The sequence below is a fragment of the Myodes glareolus genome, chromosome 10 (assembly GCF_982192425.1).
Source record: "Myodes glareolus chromosome 10, mMyoGla1.1, whole genome shotgun sequence".
Classification (NCBI taxonomy): Eukaryota; Metazoa; Chordata; class Mammalia; order Rodentia; family Cricetidae; genus Myodes; species Myodes glareolus.
The window spans coordinates 20,807,163-20,829,659 of NC_142035.1; the positions used below are offsets into that span (position 1 = coordinate 20,807,163).

General features: G+C 47.3%; 1 protein-coding gene and 3 non-coding genes across 4 annotated transcripts; all 4 read left to right on the forward strand.

Annotated features, from left to right (window-relative positions):
• The first annotated feature begins 1,668 nt into the window (after positions 1-1,668).
• LOC125404793 (uncharacterized) lies at positions 1,669-10,038 on the forward strand. Its single transcript, XM_087910858.1, has 7 exons — positions 1,669-1,693; positions 3,145-3,352; positions 3,705-3,842; positions 5,132-5,292; positions 6,418-6,529; positions 8,601-8,677; positions 9,699-10,038. The coding sequence occupies exons 1-4, from the start codon at positions 1,669-1,671 to the stop codon at positions 5,160-5,162; spliced, it is 402 nt and encodes a 133-aa protein (XP_087766984.1). The 3' UTR covers positions 5,163-5,292; positions 6,418-6,529; positions 8,601-8,677; positions 9,699-10,038.
• On the forward strand, positions 5,812-5,942 carry LOC125405107 (small nucleolar RNA SNORA71). The gene has a single exon (XR_007233460.3). It is a non-coding gene; the product is annotated as a small nucleolar RNA SNORA71 (small nucleolar RNA).
• On the forward strand, positions 7,491-7,621 carry LOC125405110 (small nucleolar RNA SNORA71). The gene has a single exon (XR_007233463.3). It is a non-coding gene; the product is annotated as a small nucleolar RNA SNORA71 (small nucleolar RNA).
• On the forward strand, positions 9,160-9,290 carry LOC125405108 (small nucleolar RNA SNORA71). The gene has a single exon (XR_007233461.2). It is a non-coding gene; the product is annotated as a small nucleolar RNA SNORA71 (small nucleolar RNA).
• Positions 10,039-22,497: the final 12,459 nt, after the last annotated feature.

The following is a 22,497-nucleotide window of genomic DNA, read 5'->3' on the forward strand; positions in this document are numbered from 1 at the left end:
GGCCTGTTGCTTCTAGGTGTGGTTTTTTTGTTTTGTTTTGGTTTGGTTTTTTTGAGGCAGGGTCTCCTTATGCAGCACTGGTTGTCCTGGACCTCACTCTGTAGACCAGGCTAGCCTTAAACTCACAGAGATCTGCTTGCTCGGCTCTGGGTATGGTTTTAAGAGATGCTTTTCCTTGTGTCTATATCCTGGTCTCAACAGACAGGTGTTCAGTTTATCCAGAAGTGTGACACTTGGTGTCTGCTTGAGTTTCTGGTGTTGTGATAAAAATGCTCTGACCAAAATCATCTCGGAGGAAAATGTTGATTTGGCTTCAGTTTCGGGTCAGAGCTATCGTTGAGAAAAGTCAGGACAGGAACTTAGGACAGGAGCCTTCAGTAGAAGCCAGAGAGGAATTTAGGCTCTCATGTTGGGGCTATGAGAGGGATAGGCTCTCAGCCTTCTGCTGCTTCCTCTTCCTCTGCTTCCAAAGAGCTGGTAAGTGTGGTGGCCACCCACCAAGTGTGGCTACTCAGCTCTAGAAATGTAGGCAGAGTTCAAATATGACATAAACATAAAGCGCTATCATTCCAAAGACTTTGTACAGATGAAAGAAAATGACAACATAAATGCATCATTAATTTAAAAAAAAGTTGTGATGAGGCCCAGAGAAACGGCCTAGCGGTTATAAGCACTGCTATTCTTGCAATGGACCCCAGTTTGGTTCCCAGCATCCATGTCTTGCAGCTTAAAATTGCCTCTAACTCCAACTCTGGGAGATCCAACACCCTCTTTTGGCATCTGCAGTCGCCTGCACACTTTTGGCACACACACACACACACACACACACACACGTGTGTGTGTGTGTGTGTGTGTGTGTGTGTGTGTGAACTCGCTCACGTGCACATACCAATAAAACTAAATAAATCAAATCAGTCGGTAAAGGCACTTGCTGCCAAGTCTGACAACCCGAGTTAGATCCTTGGAAGCCAAGCAGCTGAAGGAGAAAACCACTTCCCACAGGTGCACACATAGGTGCGAATGTGCACACACACAGCACACACACACACAGTACACTCACACATACACAGCTGCAGACACACACACACACACACATACACACACTCACTCACTCATACCCACGCGCGCACACACACACCTGCCCACTAAATAAATAAGTGTAAAAGTTAAAAAAACAGTTGAACCTGGTGATGTAGGCATATAATCCCAGCTAAGCAGGAGGCTGAGGCAGGGGTATTGCAAATTCACAAGCCTTCCTGGTTGAACTTCCCTGGGTTGCAGAGTGAGTTGAAGGCCAGCCTGGTTAATTTAGTGAGATCTGCCTCAAAACTAAAATTTAAAAAGGGGGCTGGGGGTGGAGCTTAGTGACAAAGCAATAACCTAGCCGGGATGAAGCTTTGGGTACTGGTCTAATCTCCAGTACCCGAAAAGGAAAAAACAAAACAAAACAAAACAATCCAATATGATGACATGCTATATCAGTTGCTTTTCTCATTGCTCTATAAAATAAAATAGTCAGTGAAGGGGGGAGGAGGTAGTTCTGACTTACTGTCTGAATGTACAGTCCACCATGGGAGGGAGGTCGTGGTGGCTGGTCACACTGCATTCAGACCTAGGACACAAGGATTGCTAACTCTCTCCTGTTTGTTCAGCGCTCCAGACCACAGAATGGTGCTGCCCACATCCAGTAAAGGTGGGTTTTCTCATCTCACTTAATGTAATCTAGATAATTCTTTTCCAGATATGCCCAGTGGCTAACTAAGCTAGGTTTCCCTCACAGGAGTGTCTAGGGGTTTGTCTTCTAGGTGATTCTGAATCCTGTCAAGTTGGCAATACTAACCATTATGATGTTGAGATAATATTTTGGTTACAGTATTGAGTTTATAAGATACATCACGAGGATTCTATTTTTTGTCTTTAAAAAAAGATTTTAAGTAATTTTTTGTGTACGAGCATTTTGCCTGCATGTACCATATGTTTTTCACATACACAGTGTTAACAGTGGACAGAAGAGGGTATCAGATCCCCCTGAAACTGGCTTACAGACAGGAGCATTAAGGGCCTCAAAGTAAAGACTGAGAATTGAACCGAGGTCCTCTGCAAGCGCTTTTAGCTACTGAGCCACCTCTCCAGCCCTGACTATCTTTTGTCTATTACAAGTCACTCTTAGGGTTGCTGGAGAGATGGCTCAGTGGTTAAGAGTACTGGCTGTTCTTACCGGCAACCACATGGTCGCTCACAACCATCTATAATGAGATCTGGTGCCCTCTTCTGGCCTGCAGGGATACATGCAGGCAGAACACTCAATACATAATAAATAAATCAATCAATAAATAATTTTTTTGTCACTCTTAGAAAACCTAAAATTAGGACTGGGCATGGTGGCTCATTTCTGGGGGGGGGGGCAGAGGTGTGTCTGTAAGAGTACCTTCCTCAGCATATCCCAGCAACCACATCCCACAGTTCCCTCCCATCACAGAGACCCACAGTGTCCAATCTCAGAACCCTGTGAGCATCTCCCAAGTGTGGAATATGGGATCCACCCACCTCTTAGGACTCCCGTTCCCTCAAGGTTGCACGGCAGAAGTTTGAATTTTCCCTTTCTCCTGACCTAGACAGTCTCTGGAATCTTCCAGTGGAGTTCCTCTTCAGACCCAAGGGCAGTGCTACCGTAAGGCCAAGAGCCACATTTGACCTAGAATTCAGGCCGAATTTGAAAGTGTGGGGACTTGGAGGTGTGAGCCCCTTCCTAGACGTCACTAGGAAGATCCATCTCTGCCGCTTGGATCGGGTTTCTTCTGGCTAAGGGAATCGCTCCATCAGCCTATCTCTTGAGACCTTTAGGAAGACGTTTAGTAAAGCATTCACTCTTTGTCCACTTCTCTGGGCTAATCTTCTCACCTCCACTTTCCAGTCTCAAACTCTTACTGACATCTCCCTGTGGTGGTTTTGAAGAAACAAGACTGTAACTCATCATTTGTTCCTTTGTGGCACCACTGATCCAGGTGTTATGGAATCAGTAGTGAATAAGATGAATCGGCTTCAGAACAAACAAACAAACAAAAAAGCGAAATGAAGGAACTCCGCCACCATCAAAAATCAGCAACACGTCCAAGCTGTTGTTGTTGGCCTTCTCTGCTCCAGGGGGCGCTGGAGTTCCCGCCGGTCGGGATTGCCGCTCTAGGCTGCAGCGCGCCTTCGTATCTGTACTTCCGCCGGCGCTCATCGTGAAGAGTGAAGCTTCCTGTCGCGTGGATATGAACCGTGTGTGGCCAGTGCCATCCACCGAAATCTACAGACATCTTGCGTGCTCCCGGGCTCTCTGCTCCTCTGCCCAGTGCAGGGTTCCTAGGTGAGTGCATCGGGGCGTGTGGGCAGCGCCGTTCCCTCCATCAGGGAAACTAAGGCCCATGGGCCAATAGTGGACGGCGGGTCTGGGTCTGGAGGAGGGCGCCCAGCCCTGTGCTTTTTGTTTCCCAGCCCTCCGCCGTTGAGTTGTGGTGTCTGAAGCACCGAAGTCATGTCTGTCGCCTCCGAAAATTCATCGTTGCTTACGACCTGTGGCCCTGTTTTTAGATTCCTTCTAAGGCGAACTCGTGGACCAAGATTTAAATTGAGAACGCTCCCAGGACCCCTGGCGCGGCGTCCGGATCCCGGTGCCCTGTCTTCCGCTACAGCCCCTTCTCTTATGCTTTTCCTGCCAGGCCCGTAGGCTGTGCAGCCCTCCTGGAGACCGATGGAAGCTCCCTGGGTCGACAGATTACAGCTTCTGCACCCCCTGGGGCCCCCTACTCTCTTCAACCCCCTGGTGGGTGCCCGTTGTCCCTGGAGAGGATGCTTGGGTAAGTGGTGATGTTCCGGAGCAATGTGAAGCCTCCGCATGGCCTTCCGGTGGGCACCAGCAACGGAATGGTGTGGAGTTCAGACGGCTTTTGAGAAAGGCCTGGCAAAGCCACTGTGCAGGGAGAAGCTTGGTGGGGGCCAGAAAGACCAAAGGCCGCATGGTTGATCTTTTCTGTCTGTCTGTCTGTCTGTCTGTCTCTCTTTCTCTTTCTTTCTTTCTTGACAGGGTTTCTCTGTAGCTTTAGAGTCTGTCCTGGAACTAGCTCTTGTAGACCAGGCTGGCTTCGAACTCAGAGATCCACCTGCCCCTGCCTCCCCTGTGCTGGGATTAAAGGCATACGCCACCACCACCCGGCTATGGTTGATCTTAAGTTTCAAACCCAGGACAAACAGAGGAGGTTCCTATTTAATATATCCAGGGAAACCTGCCCTCCATGTTTCTCCCATCTTCCCTCAGACCCTACCTGTTACACAGGGTGTGGCTGGCAAACACCACCCCCATCCAGAACTCTCCAGGACGACCCAGTCCCTGGACCGTAACCCCCCCCCCCCCAAGGCACTTCCCTACATAATCCAGATATTTTGGTTACCTGCCCTTTTTAAACCTGGTCATATCCACTCTGGACACATCCCTGACTCTTTAACTATGCTCTCCTGTACATCTATAATAAACTTTCTCCTCCTTCACCATATGTAGGAACAGTATGTCCTTTACTTTGCCCCCCCCCCCCCATTTAATTATTGAGCCACGGACAACAGAATGGTGAGACTTTGGGAACAGTTCAGGTCCATGTTGCATAGTGGGGGTCACTTACAGATTTCAAAGGAAATGGAGAGGGGAGAGTGGTGTGGGAGGTCCTTCTGTCTATGTGTTGATTTTATTGGTTAATGAATAATTTCTTTGAGCCTATGGCAAGGGCAGAACAGAACTAGGCGGGAAAAGCTAGACTGTATGCTGGGAGAAAGAAGGGCGGAGTCAGGCGCCATGGAGCTGCCAGTAAGCCACAGCCATGTGGTGATACACAGATTAATAGAAATGGATTACATTGATATGTAAGAGTTAACCAATAAAAAGCTAGAGCTATTGGGCCAAGCAGTGATTTAAATAATACAGTATCTGTTTTTATTTTGGGTCTAAGCTAGCCGGGTGGCCGGAAACCAGCAAGCAGCCTCTTCCTACAGGGAGAGTTCATGCTGCGTGGTTAGCAGCTTCTGTGTCTGGTGTTCTCTGTGCTTTGCAGGTAACTGGATAATGTTCAGGTTGCTCACCTGGGCTTCTTGTTTGCAGAAATAACAGCTTGGGTACACAGCGACCATAAGAGGTGTCTCCATCCTGCCAGACTGATGGACCATGTTGCTCCTGAGTGAGGATTGTCACCTGGCATCTGGAGCTCGGTATCCTGCAAGAATATGTGCCGTTTTCCGGATTGCCTTTGGGAGTGTGTGAAGGTGAAGGAGGCTGAGTTCCTCAGATCCACATTACTTCTCCTTGGGGGCTTTGAAGTATGCCTTCTTCTGACTGACCCCACCGTGTCCTTAGTTCCCCTGTCCCCACTTTACTTGGTGGGTGTCAGCAGGAAGGATCTGGTGGGTCATCTGCCCATATCTCAGTCACTGCTCTCTGCTAGCTTCTGGACTTTCTCTGGTCCTTTTGGTTTTCTCGTCTGAAAATTGGGGCCACTGGACTGGAGAGTTCTGTGACCTTCAGCTCTCCTGGCTGGGCAGGTTATGTAAAGATACCCAGCTAAGAAGTGCTGGATCCGCTGCAGTAGGTAGAGGGCGCCAGTTAGACCCAACTCAGGCTGCGGGTCCCAGCCAATCATCTCAGCTCTCCTTAAGGACCCACAACTGATCACTCTTTCCTCTCTATTGCAAATCTGGCTGTTGCTTGTCTGTCCATCTGTTTCCAGTTTAACCGTTTTCCAGCTTGGCCATAGCCTTTCCTCAACTTTGCCACTGTTCTTTATGCCCTGTATTCGAAAGTGATCATGGGCTGCCTGTGCCCTGGTCATTGATACTGCAGGGAGAGGATGCGGAAAGCCTTTCCCCGTGTTTGGAGGATCCACACTGTCCTTGCCAAACCCTGGTGCTTTCCCACACCACTTCCTGCCTGTCACCCTGGCACTTTGGTAGGCAGCCAGGAGTGCATGGGCGGGCAGGGCATGGAGCTTAGATGCTGCTCTGTTAATTCGGAAGCCTCCACACCCACTGTCACCTCCTAGGACGCTTGAGACCTTGTAGAACTTGTTTCCTTGCTTGACTCCTAGCAATACCTCTTGCTGTGTTGTCAGTCAAGAGTCAGGGTTCTGACTGGAACCAATGAAAGGCGAAGGACAGTCCTTCCTTGTAAGGCATTGTTGCCTGTAAACCGAGTAAGCAGCCTGCACGTGGAGTTCCCAGAGGAGGCAGATTGCTGTTCTCTCCTCCCACCCCCACGCCTTGTGGCCTACTTTAGACCACTGCCTTGGGTAGCCGCTTGGAAAGGGTTTTTCTTTACACCCCCGTGGGAACAGGCAAGAACGATAGCTGGACAACACAGAATAACTGATGTGTCTGTGCTGCCCTTACAACCAGGTCCGTGCCTTGTGCCGCCAGAGGACAGTACATGGCCAGCGAGCCATGGCCCTGATGCACTTTTGAGCGGCCTGCACAGCAGAGCATCGGGCTTGTCTCCAGAGTGTTCCAGGTAAGATATGAGACCCTTGTGGCTGCTCAAGTGATTGTCGCAGGTAATTCAGAGACTCAGCACTGTGTTCAGAGAGGCCTGCTCGGGGGTCAGTGCTTGAATCTAAAGCTGGCTCTGTTCAGCCTTTGAGCCCTGGAGTTTGTAGTTTTCCCTGTTGCTTTGGTGGCTGCGTAGGGGAGGTGAGGATGAGAAGGGGGTTATGTGGATCCTCCCAAAACCTGGATTATACCTGTTATCCCCAGAGCCCTACTGGGAGAAAGCTTAGGGCATTTGCAGGGTTAGTCTGTTGTAAGGGGGAGGAAGAGCATTGAAGACACTTGTATGTGCCATCATTTCACTCTGACCTTTCGCTTTGTCATTACAGTGGCAGTGATTGGTCAGTGGTACAGGAAGAAGATGTAGCTGGCAATAGGGGAAAGGAAGGGCTAAGAGTGGTGTGGAGTCTCTGCACTGGCTTCCCTAGGCACCCTCCCTCAGCATTGTAGCAGAACCCACTTCTCCCCCAGTGACGGAAGTGCCCCCATCTGTGTGCACCTCCAAAGCTGTATCTCAGTGGCTGTGATTTTTCTGGTTCTGGTCACCTAAACACTGACTGCTCAGTGTGACTAGAAATCAAACCTCACTGGTGGAAAACAGGCTCAGCCTAGACATACTGTCTGCCTTGAACCCCAGCCAGCTGATAACTAGTTAGTCCCCAGACCCCACCAAGAGGCAATCTCCACTTGTTGGCTTGGAAACCCAAAGCCATGACAAAGGTTTTTATGGACATGAGTTCATAGGACTGACTTCCAGCCCCAACAGGTTCTGGTAGTTTTGCCAGTTGAGTAGCCCTTGTTCTCCTTGGCTCGTTGATGCGGTTCCATGCGATTGACTTTAGCATAGCATCCGTGTGTTCACTGTGGCTTGAGTCTGGCCTGGCAGCAGTCTCTTGTCTTTCCTAGGTCTCCTTTTGTCCTTCTGCCCCTGCATCCGAAAGTGATCTTGGCTGCCCATGCCCTGGTCATTGGTAGTGCAGGGAAAGGATGCTGAAAGACATGTTCCTGGGTTTGGGGCACCCATCCTGCCCCCTCAAAAGCCTGGAGCTTTCCTACACTCTGCAGCCTTGTAGCAGTGTCCCTTTCTGGAAGCTGCACAAGTCAGTGCTGGGTCTTTGCAGCTTGATGTCCTGTTTCTAGAAACCTGTGAGGTGACAGGCCAGCTCACATTTCCAGAGAGCCGTGTCTGAGGCATTGTGCCTCAAATAGGGGTCCTTGAGTGTGTGTTGAGAGGGGAGCTTCCTGGTACAGAGTGTGTGGGTCACTTCCTCGCGGTCGTGTGCCTTGCAGTATGTATTGGCATCGCTTGCGAGCCACAGTTCTTAGCCAGTTTCTTCTGCCAGTTGTGTAACCCTTTGGAACTTTCTTTAAAATGTATGGTTTGCAGACCAAAATAAAAATTGCATTCTTTTTATTTATGTGCATGTGTGAATGCACATATATATTTATGCCGCATGTGTGCCTGTGAAAAGGTTATTGGGGAATTAGAGTCAAAGAGGGTGAGTCCATGGCCATGCAGGAGCTGAGAGCTACGTGAGACACATCTCACATCACAACTGCCAGGCAGAGAACTGACTGGGAATGCCATGGGCTCAGGGCCTCCCTTGCCATGACACACCTCCTAATTCTTCCCAAACAGTTTTAACACTGGGACTGAATATTCAAATATATGAACCTATGGGGTCATTCTTACTCAAACCTGCACACACATCCAAATTGTTTCTTACCAAGACTAAAAGCAGTTAAACCAATTTCTTTATCAGAAGTTACAATGTATTCAATATAGAGGAAGAAATAACTCAGAGAAATAAATTCAGCTTTTACCTGTGAAGGATGGGTACAGTCAGCAGGTGAAGTACAGAAATAAGGAGCTGGGATGTGTCTCAGTGGCAAAGCGCTTGTGCAATGTCTTGTGAGTTGAGTTCCCAGCATGGAGGAGAAAGGCTCCGGGAAGACGCGGTTGCAGCCAGCCCACCTCCAACCGCTAGTCGTGTCTTGGTTGGCTGTGAGGTACTGATTGTGGCTTGTCTCTGTAGGATTGTCAGCTCATCTTTGCTGTCTATGTCAGCACTCCTCGCGTTGCAAGAAGTGACTGGAACAGGGGCCTTGCCAGGTATGAATCTGAGATGCTTTGGGAGAGCAGCAGTGGTCCAGGAAAATGCCTCAATCGTGAGGAAAAGCAGAGGCTGCTCCCTATTGCTGCTTCCCAGGCCAGCCGGGGATATGCCACCTCACTTCTGTACATCTTTGTGGTGTGAAATGGGAGCATATGGAGCCACTCTGCGGTCACAGTTTATTCAGGGGGTGCAGACAACTTTCTCTCAACTTGGGTGGGACCTAGTGAGTTCTCAGAAGTACCCCCATTGCTTCATTCTGTTTAGTAGGAGACCATTGAAGTAATGGTTCTCAGATTGGTTCCTGAAGCAAGCACTGCCACCATCACCTTGGAAATCATATCTGGAGGCGGCATTTAGCAGGCTCTCCAGGGGATTCCTGCAGATCTTGGGGAATTAGGAAGCTACTTCAGTCAGGGGCTGTTACTATGGTCACTGTGTCCTGGCCAGGTATCCTGACTTGGCCCTTTCCCTAAGCTGCCCCTGTATTCGAAAGTGATCGTGGGCTGCCTGTGCCCTGGTCATTGATACTGCAGGGAGAGAATGCCAAAAGCCTTTCCCCGTGTTTGGAGGATCCACACTGTCCTTGCCGAACCCTGGTGCTTTTGAACAAATCTTCTCCCAGTCTTTTGTTCTCCTGGCTGTTGACACCAGGCTTGCTGAGCGCCTTCTGCCGGTGCTGAGCAGTGTCCACAAAGGCTTATGGAAGGGAGTTAAAAGCGGGGCTCTGCGTTGAGGGTTTTTATTCTGGCCCAGTTTTGCGAGTATCCTGTGAGCCCTGGCCACATCCTCTTCCATGGCTGCAGAAGAGAGCCCTCCATGAGCCTGTGTGGTGGAAGGCTGGCATGCCCACACTGTTGTGTTGAGAGATGGGTAAACATGGGCAGCGGGACTCTGTCCCCTCTGAGCCTGTCTAGCCATGACCTGCTTTAGCCTCCAATTGGCTAGCAGTGAGAGGCTCTGTGGCTATGTAGGTGGAGATCCAAAGCGTTGTTCTCTTTTTTTCTTTTAATTCTTTAGGTGTTTGTGGACCTCAGAGGACCAGGGAGTGGACAGCAGGACCACCACTCAAAGTGAAACTGGGGACAGCCCACTCACAGCATCCTGAAACAGACTTTTTTTTTTTTAAATAATGTTTGGTAATCAGTTCAGGCATGGGAGACTCCAGCATACAATGATTCGACACTAACAGACACCTCAGAGGGCTATGTCCAGTCTCCATGTCCATCTGCAGTGCCTGAATGACAAGAGCTTTTTTGTTGAACTTGTTGCCAACTTTCTGTTACTCTGTCCCCTGTTCCCCCCCCCCCCCCGTCCCCACCACACATACATTGTTCAATAAACCTTACAGATTGACTCAGCCTGCCTTTTAAAATCCATGCCAACCCATGAGCTCACAGGGCTGGGTGTGGGAAAGAAGGGCTATAGGACAGCTCCTGTCACTTGATGTGAGAGTTGAGGGATTACTGAGCAGTCAAGGTCAGGATTCTGGGAAGGTGCCTGTGTCAGGGTGCTTTATGGCAGGTCAGGAAGGAAGGCTAGGATATCAGAGTTCTAGGAGCAGTTGAGGAACTTCCTAGGAAGTGAGACAAATCATTGCTAAAACTAAAAAAGTTGGATGGTTAAGATAATTGGGCAGGATGCTAAAATATGAAAAGTGAAACTAGTAACCTGGTTTTTGTTTGTTTTTTAGCAATTATAACAACAGTTGTGGCTGAAATGCTGATCTATGAGAAGTCTTGATCCTCAAAATCTGTTCAACATGGATTGTTGAACAATTGAAAACCAGGGCCCTGGTTTTACATATATAGCACTGTGGTTTCTGTTAGGGTCAGATCTTACCATCATGTAAGATATTGTCTTTCTATTGTCTACATTCTAGAGAAATAGCCTCCAAAAGTCTTACACAATAACAAGTTTTTGTTGTTGATGGTTCCACTTAGACTAGGTCTTGCCAAGATGTTTTCTCTCACTGCCCTCCACTTTCTCCTGATGTCTCCTCTCAGACCAAATTTCTTTTGGTTTTGCAAGTGTTTCTTGGCCACTTGGACTGCTTTCTTTTTTTTTTAATATTTATTTATTATGTATGCAATATTCTGTCTGTATACCTTCAGGCCAGAAGAGGGCACCAGACCTCATTACAGATGGTTGAGCGCCACCAATTGAACCCAGCACCTTTGGAAAAGCAGGCAATGCTCTTAACCGCTGAGCCATCTCTCCAGCCCCTTGGACTGCTTTCTTGCTTCTTGCCTACTTACTCCTATTTACCCTACGTATATTGTCTGAGGACGGCCACCCTCAGTTCCTAGCAAGATCATAGTCTTGTATTGCACTTGGTTACGGAAGCAGTTACCATGTCCGCCATAGCTCCAGCTAGAACTGCTTCCCCAATACTTTGATTGTTGTCAGTTTGTCTCTCATGAAAACAGGGTGGGTAGCCCTCTCGGGTCACTGCTGTAACCTACAAATCCCATCAAGCGCCACCTAGGAAGTGTTTGGTAAATATCCTCTAAGTGACAGCATGTGTAAAGAAAGATGAGATAAATAAAAGGAAGGAGAGAATGCAAGAGAAAGTGAAGGAAGATGGGGTGGGAGAGGAAAGGAAGGCAGGAAGAAAGATGAAGCAGCATAGAAATGAGAGACTTATTGATCGGCTAACTTGAAGCCTGCTCACATCCATACGGTATAAGTCTGTTCATCTATTTCTTAGGAAAATAGATGGGAACAGAAGCATGGAAAAGAGTGATCCTACAGCTGTCTTACTTGACATATTGATTTGAGCCATTCAGTCCACTCAGTCCCTACATAAGAAAGTTTGCTCCAATACCCGTGTACAGAGATTTTCTCAGTGCAGCTCATTGACACTTGGGAAAGCAATGCAATCTTGCAGATTTATTTAACAAATAGAAAGTATCTTTAAAAGTCCCTCCAAAGCACAGCAGTAGGAATTCAGTGCCAGTAATCATATGCCATATTTCAAGCTTTTAATTTCCTTGAGATTGTATTTCTTATGATCTGAAAGCTCTGCTCCCTCCCTTGCATCAGATCTTATTGTAACATACTGATTGAGTCTCTTTACACTTCCTGCTGGGAAAATGGATGCTAAAATGTGTGTAATGTCACATTTACTTTAAGACATTGTAGGGTAAAATTGCCGGAATCAAAGGCGTGGACAGCAGTGTGTGTGCGCATGTGTGTGCACACCTCCATTAGCAGCTTACACTGTGCGTTCAGACACATGGCATGTGACAGAAATGAAAAGCCTGGAATATAACATGTTTAATTGGGTTCTGTTCTTCTGTTTACGAAATGCCTTGAGCATTTTCCGTCTATTTTGTGCTGCGACTTACAAAATCAGAATCTCTCTTTTAAAACACATTTCTGATCTGATTATGTTTATCTGTTTTCTGTGTTACTTTTCTTGGCAGGTGTTTAGAGTTTGGCCTGTGTGGGTAATGAATGACATCATGTTTCACAAGGCCGTCTGCTTCTTAAGAGACTTCGCTATTTTGCGAAGGCCTAAGCAAGTGGTTCCTAATCAGAAATGACGTTGCTTTCCAGGAACGTTAGATAATGTCTGGAGACATTTTTGTTTGTCCCCATTAGTCAGCAGAGTACTAATCTGATTTTATTGACAGAGGCCAGGGACACTCCTCAGTATTCAACAAAGCTCAGGGATGTGTCACAGAATGCCACAATAGGCAGACTTAAGCTTAAGCCTTAAACTTTGAACTTCTGCCCTGGGCGGGTACTACTACTACTTCATAACCCAGTGATGAATATCATATATATTTACACATGCCATATTCTTGCTGTAGTTAATAGTTGACCATTGATAAGTATTTTAGTAACTGCTAAGAGCAGTTGCATTATTGAAATCTTAATAATTTGACCCTGCTTACATCTCTACATTCATCTTTTCTGATTCTCTTTAATATCTTTAGACTCCTTGCTATTTTGCACTGAATACCCACTAGTCATCGGCCTGCTTCTATACTCCTTACCCACACTGTACCTCCACACACTGCCCTATTCTCACACAAAGACATACCTGATGTACAGATTTATTTCATCTCAGAACCCTGGTCAAGCATACCCTCCAGAATTTGCTGAAAGCATTCTATGCTAAAATTACCTTTACTAGACTATCCTGTACATGCCTGAGTTTTGTCAGTGCAAACATCCCTGGGAAGATCTAGAAACAAGGGTGTTGAGATCTTAGATATGTGTATTGCCGAGGTCACATGTAAGAGTCATCATCATAGACTCTTTGAAGTTGAAAGGGATAGGATTAGTTTTTGCTTCCCTGTGATTCCTTGATGCATAGCACCCTGTCTGGCACACAGTAAACAACCATTTGATCATGGGGTATTTGAAAGAACAAATGGGTAATGAACAGAAACTTATTCTGCCCTCCCTCCTACTTCCTTTCCCTCTGGCTTATCTACACATGCATCCCATGATTGTTACACCCCATATGTGTATATGTTCACAGTTTTTCCCTATTGCCTAGCCTTTCACTGTGTGCATGAGAAATACTAACGCCTAAAGGAGTCACGCGGAAAACAGCAAAGGAAGCCAAGTAAGCTAGGTATAAGACAGGTGCTTTGCTTTACTTCTAAACCGGAAGCAAGCTGGTGAGCTCTTGCTTCCTTTTAAAGGGGTCACACTTCCTCTCATCAGCCAATGGTTGCCAGGAATGGATTGAGACTTAACAATTGTTACCTATCTCGGTGGACCAGGAAACATCGCTCAGACAGGAACCAGAGCCAGATAGAGACTTCAAGGCCTGCCTCTAACCACCCATTTTGGCTAGTTAGGCTACACATGCTAAACGATCTGCAGCTACTGCAAACGGGTGAGCCTGAGGGTCCAGTGCAGCTGTCATCACATTTTAAAGGGGTGACACCGACTGTTGCAATTGTTCAATTGCTAACCACTGCCTCTTTCCCAAACTACATGCAATTTTTTTTCTCTAAATATTTATTTATTTTTACAAGTTTAGGTGTTTTGTCTTCATATATGTCTGAGCACCAAGTACATTGAGCGTAATTTTTCCTCTTTTGTCTGTGTGTATCTGTAAGCTCAAAGCTGAGCAGAACTGACTTGACCTCCTGTTGAATCTGAAGCTCTGCCCTTCTTGCCTCACCCCATTGCTCCCCTTCTTTGCCAAGGCAATAGCGTATAACGTAGGGTTCTTTTTGCTTCAGAAATCTAAATGAAAAGCTTCATGCTGTGAATCTGATTTTATTTCTGCAAGTCACCTGTTTCCTTTATTTGAATGTTCCGCTATGCTTTTAAAATAAATTTCTTTTTGTTAAAAACATAACAAAAATATGTAAATAAAGAAATAGATAAAATAGTATAGGGGATTCTGAAAATGATAGTTTAATAAGGTAAAATGACTATGCTACTCTTTCAGAGTTTTAGAGATTTTAAGTGCCTATGGGCACCCACCTTTAATTAGTGAAGCTGCAGTGGGCTGTGCTGACGCTAGAGCAGCAACATGGCTAATACTATGACGGTGTACACACGAGTGCCTGTGACCCTCCAGCCTGGCACATGCCAAGTTCGCCAAGAACTGCAGGTCTCTAGAGATCTCACGATCTCCAAAGGAATTGTATTCATTTTTGCTTAAATGCTTTTTTTTCTTCTTCTTACTTTTATCGAGCTCTACATTTTTCTCTGCTCCCCTCCCTTCCTCTCCCCTCCCCTTCGATCCTCTCCCAAGGTCCCCATGCTTCCAATTCAGGAGATTTTGTCTTTTTCTACTTCCCATGTAGATTAGATCTATGTATGTCTCTCTTAGGGTCCTCATGTGGTCTAGGTTCTCTGGGATTGTGATTTGAGGGCTGGTTTTCTTTGCTTTATGTCTAAAAACCACTTAAGCGTGAGTACATGTGGTAACTGTCTTTTTGTATCTGGATTACCTCACTCAAAATGATGTTTTCTAGCTCCATCCATTTGCTTTCTTGTTTCTTACATATTACAGGCTCTCCAAACATGGTCAAAAAAAAAAATGACACAAGGTGAACAATGCCTTGAGGAACTGTGGGAGAGGCTCCAGGAGAAGAAAGGAGAAAGGCACCTCGGGTGCCTTTGTTCCCTGGAGTGTTCTTGGATGTGGTTTCGTGCCTTCTGTGTTAAACATTTACATTCAATTCATAAGACATGTTTATTCTTGTTGGATATCACAACATGGCTATAGAACCTAATCTGGTCAGTGTACCCTCAATTGGAATATGGCCTCTGCCTTACTTTCATGCTTTTCCTGATACAAGCTATAGTGTGTGCAGGCTATTATGTTTGAATTGGTCTGTCTGTAGAAAGTTCTGAGGGAGGGCTGCTCTGTTAATATTTAGTGCGTGCTTACTGAAGTTTATTTGCATGGTTTTTTTTTCCTGTTCATGTTTTTCCGAACTCAAACAGCCTTTCTTGGACCACTGCTTTCTTTCTTCCATTCAAGTATAAAAGTCATAGAAATACACTGAAAGAGTAAGGTTGTCGATAGCCTCAGACTATAGTCTGCCCATTCCTTCAGGTCCTCAGGACTCGGGACCAGCAGACAATTTCTGTAGGTTGGCTGAAGAGTTGACAGCCAGCCTTTTGCCAGGCAAAAGCTTCTTGCTTTCTGTAGCCAGTTCACTTTTCATCAATGTCCCGCATAAACTGGAAATGTTTCTTACAGTTTCTACAAGCTTCCAGCAATGAGCACTGAATACTCTAGCTTGGAATTAAATACACATGGACAAAGTATGCCTTGGGAAAAAAAAAAAATCATTCTAGACTAGAGACCCCAGTCAGTCAGCCCTCTGTTTCTTCTCAGACTCTGTGTTGAATATTTTCCTCTGTGTTACAATGTATGATGGAGAATTTGAAAGAAAATCGGAAGGCCAAACTTTTAGTTATGGATAAATGACAGTTTGGCTTTGAAGATGCCTTGGGAACATTTGTAGGTGTCTATTTTAACTTCTTTTATCTGAAATCTGAAGATCTGGGCTGTCTTATGAGAGAATAAAATGACCTCTATTGTACTGTATTAACAAAGGCAGTTAGTGGCTCTGAACAAGAGCCATTTTCTTGAGCTTGTGACCTGGCCTAGGCTGGATCAGCTGATTCTGCCAGGCTCAGCTCAGCAGCGGTAGTCAGTCGGCTGCTCAGCTGGCTGCTGGATGCCTGCAGATCAGCTCTGCATCACAATGTTGGCCAAAGCACTTTGTTTCTCTTGCCCTTGGCCTCTTCTTTGGCCTCACATCTTCAACACACTAAATGAGATGAATTCACACAGCACTCAAGTTTCAGAATCAACAAGACAAAGACCAGTGAAGGGGATATCCTCCGAAACTTTAGTTACACACAGTTTGCTCCTGAGCCATGCATGGACCTACTTGTTGAGGGAAAGACACATGGTATCAACTTTCAAGAATATAAATGCAAAGGAGATGACAATTTTGATCATTTGCCTTATCTCCACAGAAAGGAAAATGACCCTTGGACATACTAAACCGGACCAGATTGGTTCAGACCAGGTCACACCGGTTTAGACTGGGCCACACTGGTTTAGACCGGTTCAGACCAGCTCAGACTGGTTCAGACCAGCTCAGACTGGCTCAAACCAGCTAGCATCTTGTTTGCTCCTGTACTCCCTCTGCCCTAGCCTGGTGATTAGCTGAAGGGCATTGTTTCATCTTTGGTATGGTAATTTCCCACCTTCCTGGGAGGAAATCCTTATACAGCAGTCAAATCCCACCTGCCTGGGAGGATATCCTTATGCAGCAACCAGGTATATAGGTTTTCCCCTAAATTGAATAAAGCAACATTCGGCTGATCTCCTTTCGAATGACCCAGATCTCTTGTGTGTTTCTTTCAATCTCCAGGCCTTTGCCTGACTCGCGTAAGGTACAGTGGTGCGTGAACTGTACTGAGAGGGTAACACAGAATCGGGTGTTACAAAGCAGGGTGTCCCAGCTGGAGAACAGAATGCAGGAGACCAGGGAGCTTGAAGGCTCCACTTCCCCTGTCTGGACTCTGATTTGGAGCGTGAGGTATGTGGCTAAGATGCTGAAGAAGGAAGTCACAGACTCTTAACACTGTCCCCACCTCAACCTGTGGAACAGCCAGGACAGTAGGACATCTTGGTGAGGCAGAGGTAGGTGTATCAGTCAGAGATGCAATAACAAAATGCCACATTCTGGGTGGCTTAGGGTGGTAGAATTATCCTCTCACAGTCAAGTCCAGGGTCAAGGTGCCAGCTGGGTTCAGTGTTTGTGGGTGTTTCCTACATGACATGCCAAAGGCTTGCTATATCCTCATGTGGTAGGGAGAGAGAATGGCCTCCCTGGAGCCTCTGTGGTAAGGACTGTGGCGAACCCCTTGACCAGCAAGGAAGAAACAACCACGAGTTGAGGATCCTTCTCAAATCACACTTTATTGGAGCCTCTTGGTTGAAGGGAGAGCAGGAAGCGAGAGAGAACGAGAAGTGAAAGAGAACAAGAAGAGAGAAAGAGAAAGTGAGAGAGAGAGCAAAAGCCAAGTGGCATCTGCTTAAATAGGGTGAGGGGACTCGGGTACTGCCCTGATTGGTAAATACCAGTCTGCTGATGCCCGGAGCCTCGGGATTGGCCAGGGACAAGGCTCAATTGCGCATGTGCAGGCAAAGGGCGCTCAGCCCCATGCAGCAATACCAAATAAGGACTTGATTACCTCCAAGCTGCAGGAACGCCGACGCCATCTTGTAATGGCGATTTCTCCGGACAGCTCCCTACAAAGGACACCTATTCTACCAGTTTGCCTCACAGAACCTTACTTACCCTCCAATCCTGTCCCCAAACACAATCCCACTGGAGGTTAGGCTTGAACATACGAACTGGTGAGGTAGCTATACTATTTGATCTAGAGCAAGAGGGGACCTGCAGCGTGGTCAGCAGGCCCAGGAGCTGAGGAGCCAAGGGTCTGCAGGAGAGCTGGCTAGAAGAGGCTATAGTACCAGATCTGCCTTCTGCCGTTGTGAACAGTTGGCACCTGACGAGGATTTACCAAAGGAATCTGACACGCGGGGGCTTCCCTAGTTCTCCAGCCACTAGGAGTCACGGTTTCCTTGGTAGCCAGTGTCGTAGCTCTTCTCAGAGCTGTTGTTCTTCTCCAGCGTTGTTTTGTTCCAAGTGTCCTTAGGGCCCTGCGCAGTAGGGGCTGCTCTGGCTGGTTCCTACCTCTGCTTTTACTGTGCATGTGGAGTCCCGGTACAGGATGGCATCAAGATGCCTTCCTGCTCTTTAGGCAGAACAGCTCGCTGGGATCTGGCAGAAAGAAAGCAAAGCCGGGCCGGAGACCAGCAGTCTTCCTTCTTAGTGGGATAAGAAAGGTGGTCAGTAAGCATGTCACAGTTGTAAGTGCAAGGAAGAATTGAAACACGGAGAGAAAGATGGACAGGTGGGGGCACACTCCCTTACATCAGCCAAGAAAGCAAGCCATGGCAGATCAGGTGACATTCATGACACTTGAGGTGAATGTGGCTAGATCTACTTATCTGTCTAGAGGAAGGATGTGCCAGGTAGAGGAAATAGCTCAGGGTCTCTGGCAGGCAGACATTTTCTCAACACACTTGGGGAAGTTAGGCTGAATCTCGGGGGTCTCTGAAAAAGGCAGTGCTGTTTTATTGGGGAGCAAGGGTGTGAGAAGACAGGAGACCAAGAACATGATAGGAAATGAAAGAAGAAAAGGGGGGGTAATTACAGCTTAAGCCACCAGGTGTGAACTTGAGTTTGCATCAAACCCTGGAAGGTGGGATAAAGCGAGAGATCACTGGGCTCCATACAGTTCTGAATCTCGAGATGCCGGGTGGGGACAAGAGTTCTTTCTTCCGAAGATCTATTTTATGTTTGATTATGTGTATGTGTGTATCCAGGTACACTTGCATTAGTGCAAGTGCCTGCAGAGGCTAGAGGACAATGTTAGATCCCCTGGAGGTTGCAGGTGGTTGTAAGCACCTGATATGTGGGTGCTGGGAACCAAACTCGGGCCCTTTGGAAAGCAGCAAGCACTCTTCCTAGCTGTGAGTTTCTAGCCCCATGAGTTCATTTCCGGTAAGCTCTTGTGTTTGCTGAGGGACCACACTTTGAGAATTGACCTCATTCCAAGCTAGCCAGGAGATAGCTCTCCGCCCACCCTGGAGTAGCCTTCCCAATGGACAGCCAGGCCTGCTCATTTAGAAGAGTGGACATCCAGCTGCCCACTCCATCTGTTTGTATCACGGCAAGATGTCCACAAATCTCCCTGGAAACGCTGATAAGCAACTTGGATCCAGTCCTTCACTGTCTTGTCAGAGGGAAAGAATCCATGCTTGGTAACAAGCCTTTGGCCCTCTGCCAACCTCTGAGTTTCGTCATTAAGTTGGCAAGTACCTTATCCTATGGTAGCGGCAGACAGCCTAACCAGGTTCCATCTATCCAGACAGCTCACAACTGACCCACCACATTGGGGGAGAGTGAGTGACCTTGACCCTTCTGAAACCCCGATTGTTTCTTGTTCTATCATGGTACAGGGTGTGTGTGTGTGTGTGTGTGTGTGTGTGTGTATGTCTACATTGTGCATAGGACACAAACCCCAGTTGTTTCTACCATGGTACATGGTGTGTGTATGTCTACATTGTGCATAGGACGCGATGGCTGCTTCCACTTGCCTATCCTACAGCATTTTGTAGCCACCCCGCACAGCCTCGCCCTCTACTGAACATTCTGAGTGGAAGAGAGGCTGTGGGGGAGACAACAACAAACACGGGACATGCTACAAGCTGGGCCTGTCACACAGCTATAGCCTGGAATGAAGGCTAGAGAAATGTCAGCTGTGGCCATTGTGACTAAGAAGAGAGAGAGCCCATTTGGGTCTGGCACAGAGTTCTCTTCTGATACAACTCGCAGCCTCCTATAAGAAGCCATTTAGTATTCCCGGTGAGTGCTTAAGCAATTTTCCGATAAACTTTAACAGGATTAGAACCTCTTTAGGGAAATCAGCTACCCAAACACCCAGTGATTTCAGCTGCCCTTTGTCTTATACTCAGTTTAATAAGGGTTACTCAACCATTTCTTTCCCAAGAACCCCTTTCACAAAAGGAAGCTGTCAGCTTGGTTCTGTGGCAAGCTGGAAATATAACTGGACGCATGCTCATAACCAGTTTATCTAGAAAAAATGTAAAATAGACATCTTTAGAGAACACAGGAACAGTAGCTAGCTAAGACTTGGGTTGCTGCTGCTTGCCAGACAGTGTGTTGACTGTTCTCCAGCTCAGAAGAATGAATTGAGTTATAATAGTGGATTTGTTTCTGAGGTGCGCTGAAGATCAGACACACAGTTGCAGTTGGAATCTAAGCATCCCGGTCCAGAGCTGGAGCCCACTGTGGAGTCACTTCTGCCTTTACTAAAAGAATTACAGCAAGAGACAGAAAATAGGATAGGCCCCGAGAGAGGGCGGGTGGAACTGTAGAGGAGAGAGAGGGACCTCCCACAGTTAGGGGCTTGGAGAAAAGGTGACCTGTCCCATAAGAGGGCGCAGGGGAAGGTCACATGGAGATAGTCACTGTGGACAGTGAGCAGAACGTGCCACAAATGGTGACAGATAGCATAAGCGTGCTGCCAGGAGCCTGCGGATCCACAGACAGCCACGAGCGAGGATCCCAGTCCTTTTAGCACCGAGAGCCCTGTCACCTGGGGAAGGGGACCTTCTACGCTTCTACCTCTTGGATATTTTATTGCTCTGGGTTCAGAGAACCCATCCTTGTCCCAGCCCTCATTAGCAAGGTGACCCTGGGCATCTCACGTTGGACTAAAGGTTTTCTCATCTGAAAATGAGGAACAATGTCAGCACCAACTCCATGGGCTGCTGAGGATTCAAGGACGCAGCCCCTGAAAAGGCAATTAGTACCTGCCTGGCACCTATTAAGGGCGCCATGAAAGCTGTTACTGCGTGTGACAGGATCCAGAATGGCATTAGAATACTTTTTCATATTTGAGAGAAAAATTAGCTTGTAGTCTTACTTAATTTCAGACTTTTGGAAAAGTCGCAAAAGCTAGTACAAGGAATTCCTGTACAAGGATTATTCAAAGTCAAGATTGCCTAGGTCCTAGGTAGCTTGATGGGTAGTGCTTGCCTCATGTGAATGAATCCCTGGGTTCCACCCCCAGAATCTCATAAGCTGATTGTGGGGGTTCCCACCCGTAATCCCTACAGTTAGGAAAGAGAGGCAGGAGGATCAGGAGCTCAAGGTCATGCTTGGCCATATAGTGAGTTTGAGGCCAGCCTGAGCTACAGTAAGACCCTATCTCAAAGTAAATATATGTAGACATACATACAGAATGCCAGGCGGTGGTGGCACATGCCTTTCGTTAATCCCAGGAGGCAGAGATAGGCAGATCTCTGCGAGTTCGGAGCCAGCTGGTCATTGTATACAGAGTTCCAGGACAGCCAAGGCTACACACACACACACACACACACACACACACACACACACACACACGGCGGGGGGAACCTGCCTCAAAAAGCCAAACAAAACAAAACAATTATGGCCCCCATAGGCCTTGAGAACCTGGTTCACATCTCTCTCAACCTGGTTCTCCAACTACCAGGGCGCACTTCACTACCAGATCTGACCAGTTGTCCACTGTGCCTGAAGCACTAAGAGGAGGGGAGCCTTATCATTCCCAGTTATCGTTATTTGCTTGGAACCACGTGGGAATCTTCCATGCCTGATTGGGTGGGGAGTGGGTGAGGGGAGGTGGAGTGCCTCCCCTTCCTGGTGCTCCCTTTGTGTGCCCCTGGTTGTTGTAGCAGCTTGTATGTAGCGCCAAGACCTGAGTTCCACTCCCGCCCTTCTGTGTTTACATATTCCCAGGATCTTTGCACAAACAGTAGCGAAGGAGGGAGGATCTCTAGCCTCATTTTTCTGCTGTTCAGAATCCTATTTTATATTTTCTTACAACCAGTTTAGGTAATAAATTTTATTACGAAGCTATCTATCTATCTATCTATCTATCTATCTATCTATCTATCTATCTGAAAACATGGCATTTATTTGCCCCATCTCTAATCTCCCTGAGTCATTCTGAGCTCCTACTCTTTCTCATGTGTCTCACGACTTGAACATTTGTTTCAAGGTTGTAGATGTTTGGGGCAAAGCTTCCATGTACCAGGGGATCACATTTTTCTGCATGTTTTGTTGACAACCTTAAAATAGGGTCCCAGAATGGGAATAGGTGGGGAACACTGGATCACATGTATCAAGGCTACCACAAGCATCCCTCAGAACCTCTGCAAGCAGCCTGGGGCACTCCAAGTTAACCAGTACCCCAAAAGTGATCATTTTCTTCCAACTGAGATGACTCTGCTGCCCACGTTTTTTGACACAACTCCACAGGTTTAGAAAGCAACCCACTGGGTCTCTAGGGATTCAGGTGAATGCCTGGCAGGAGCCCAGGGCTCCAGTGCAACCCATTTCTTCCTGTTACTTCCCTAGAAAGGTAATTCACACTACCCATCTCTTGTCTCTTCAAAGGTGGGGGGGGGCATAGGAACCATGTGTGATGAAATCAGAGGGCCATGCTGAGCTGGCCTCGCCCTACGCTGACCCTGGGACAGCTTGCCCTGCCCCCTGCTGGACACTGCAGCAAGAGAACTGGCCCTAACCCCAGGGAAGAGCTGGTCCCATGCATTCGGGAGAGATGACCTCACCCCTGACCATGGGCAAGGGAGAACTGACCCTGATGGCATAAGCATAGGGAAGCTGCTTCCGCCCCTAGGAGCCTGGACTGACCAGCTCGACTAGCACAC

What these genes read in the sequence shown, in the direction of transcription:
- LOC125404793 (XM_087910858.1), top strand. Translation starts at nt 1,669, where the DNA reads ATGGTGCTGCCCACATCCAGTAAAG. An exon ending in GCTGCCCACATCCAGTAAAG is followed by an intron (nt 1,694 to 3,144) that starts GTGGGTTTTCTC and finishes TCTCTGCTCCAG; the next exon opens with GGGGCGCTGGAGTTCCCGCC. An exon ending in GCCCAGTGCAGGGTTCCTAG is followed by an intron (nt 3,353 to 3,704) that starts GTGAGTGCATCG and finishes TTTTCCTGCCAG; the next exon opens with GCCCGTAGGCTGTGCAGCCC.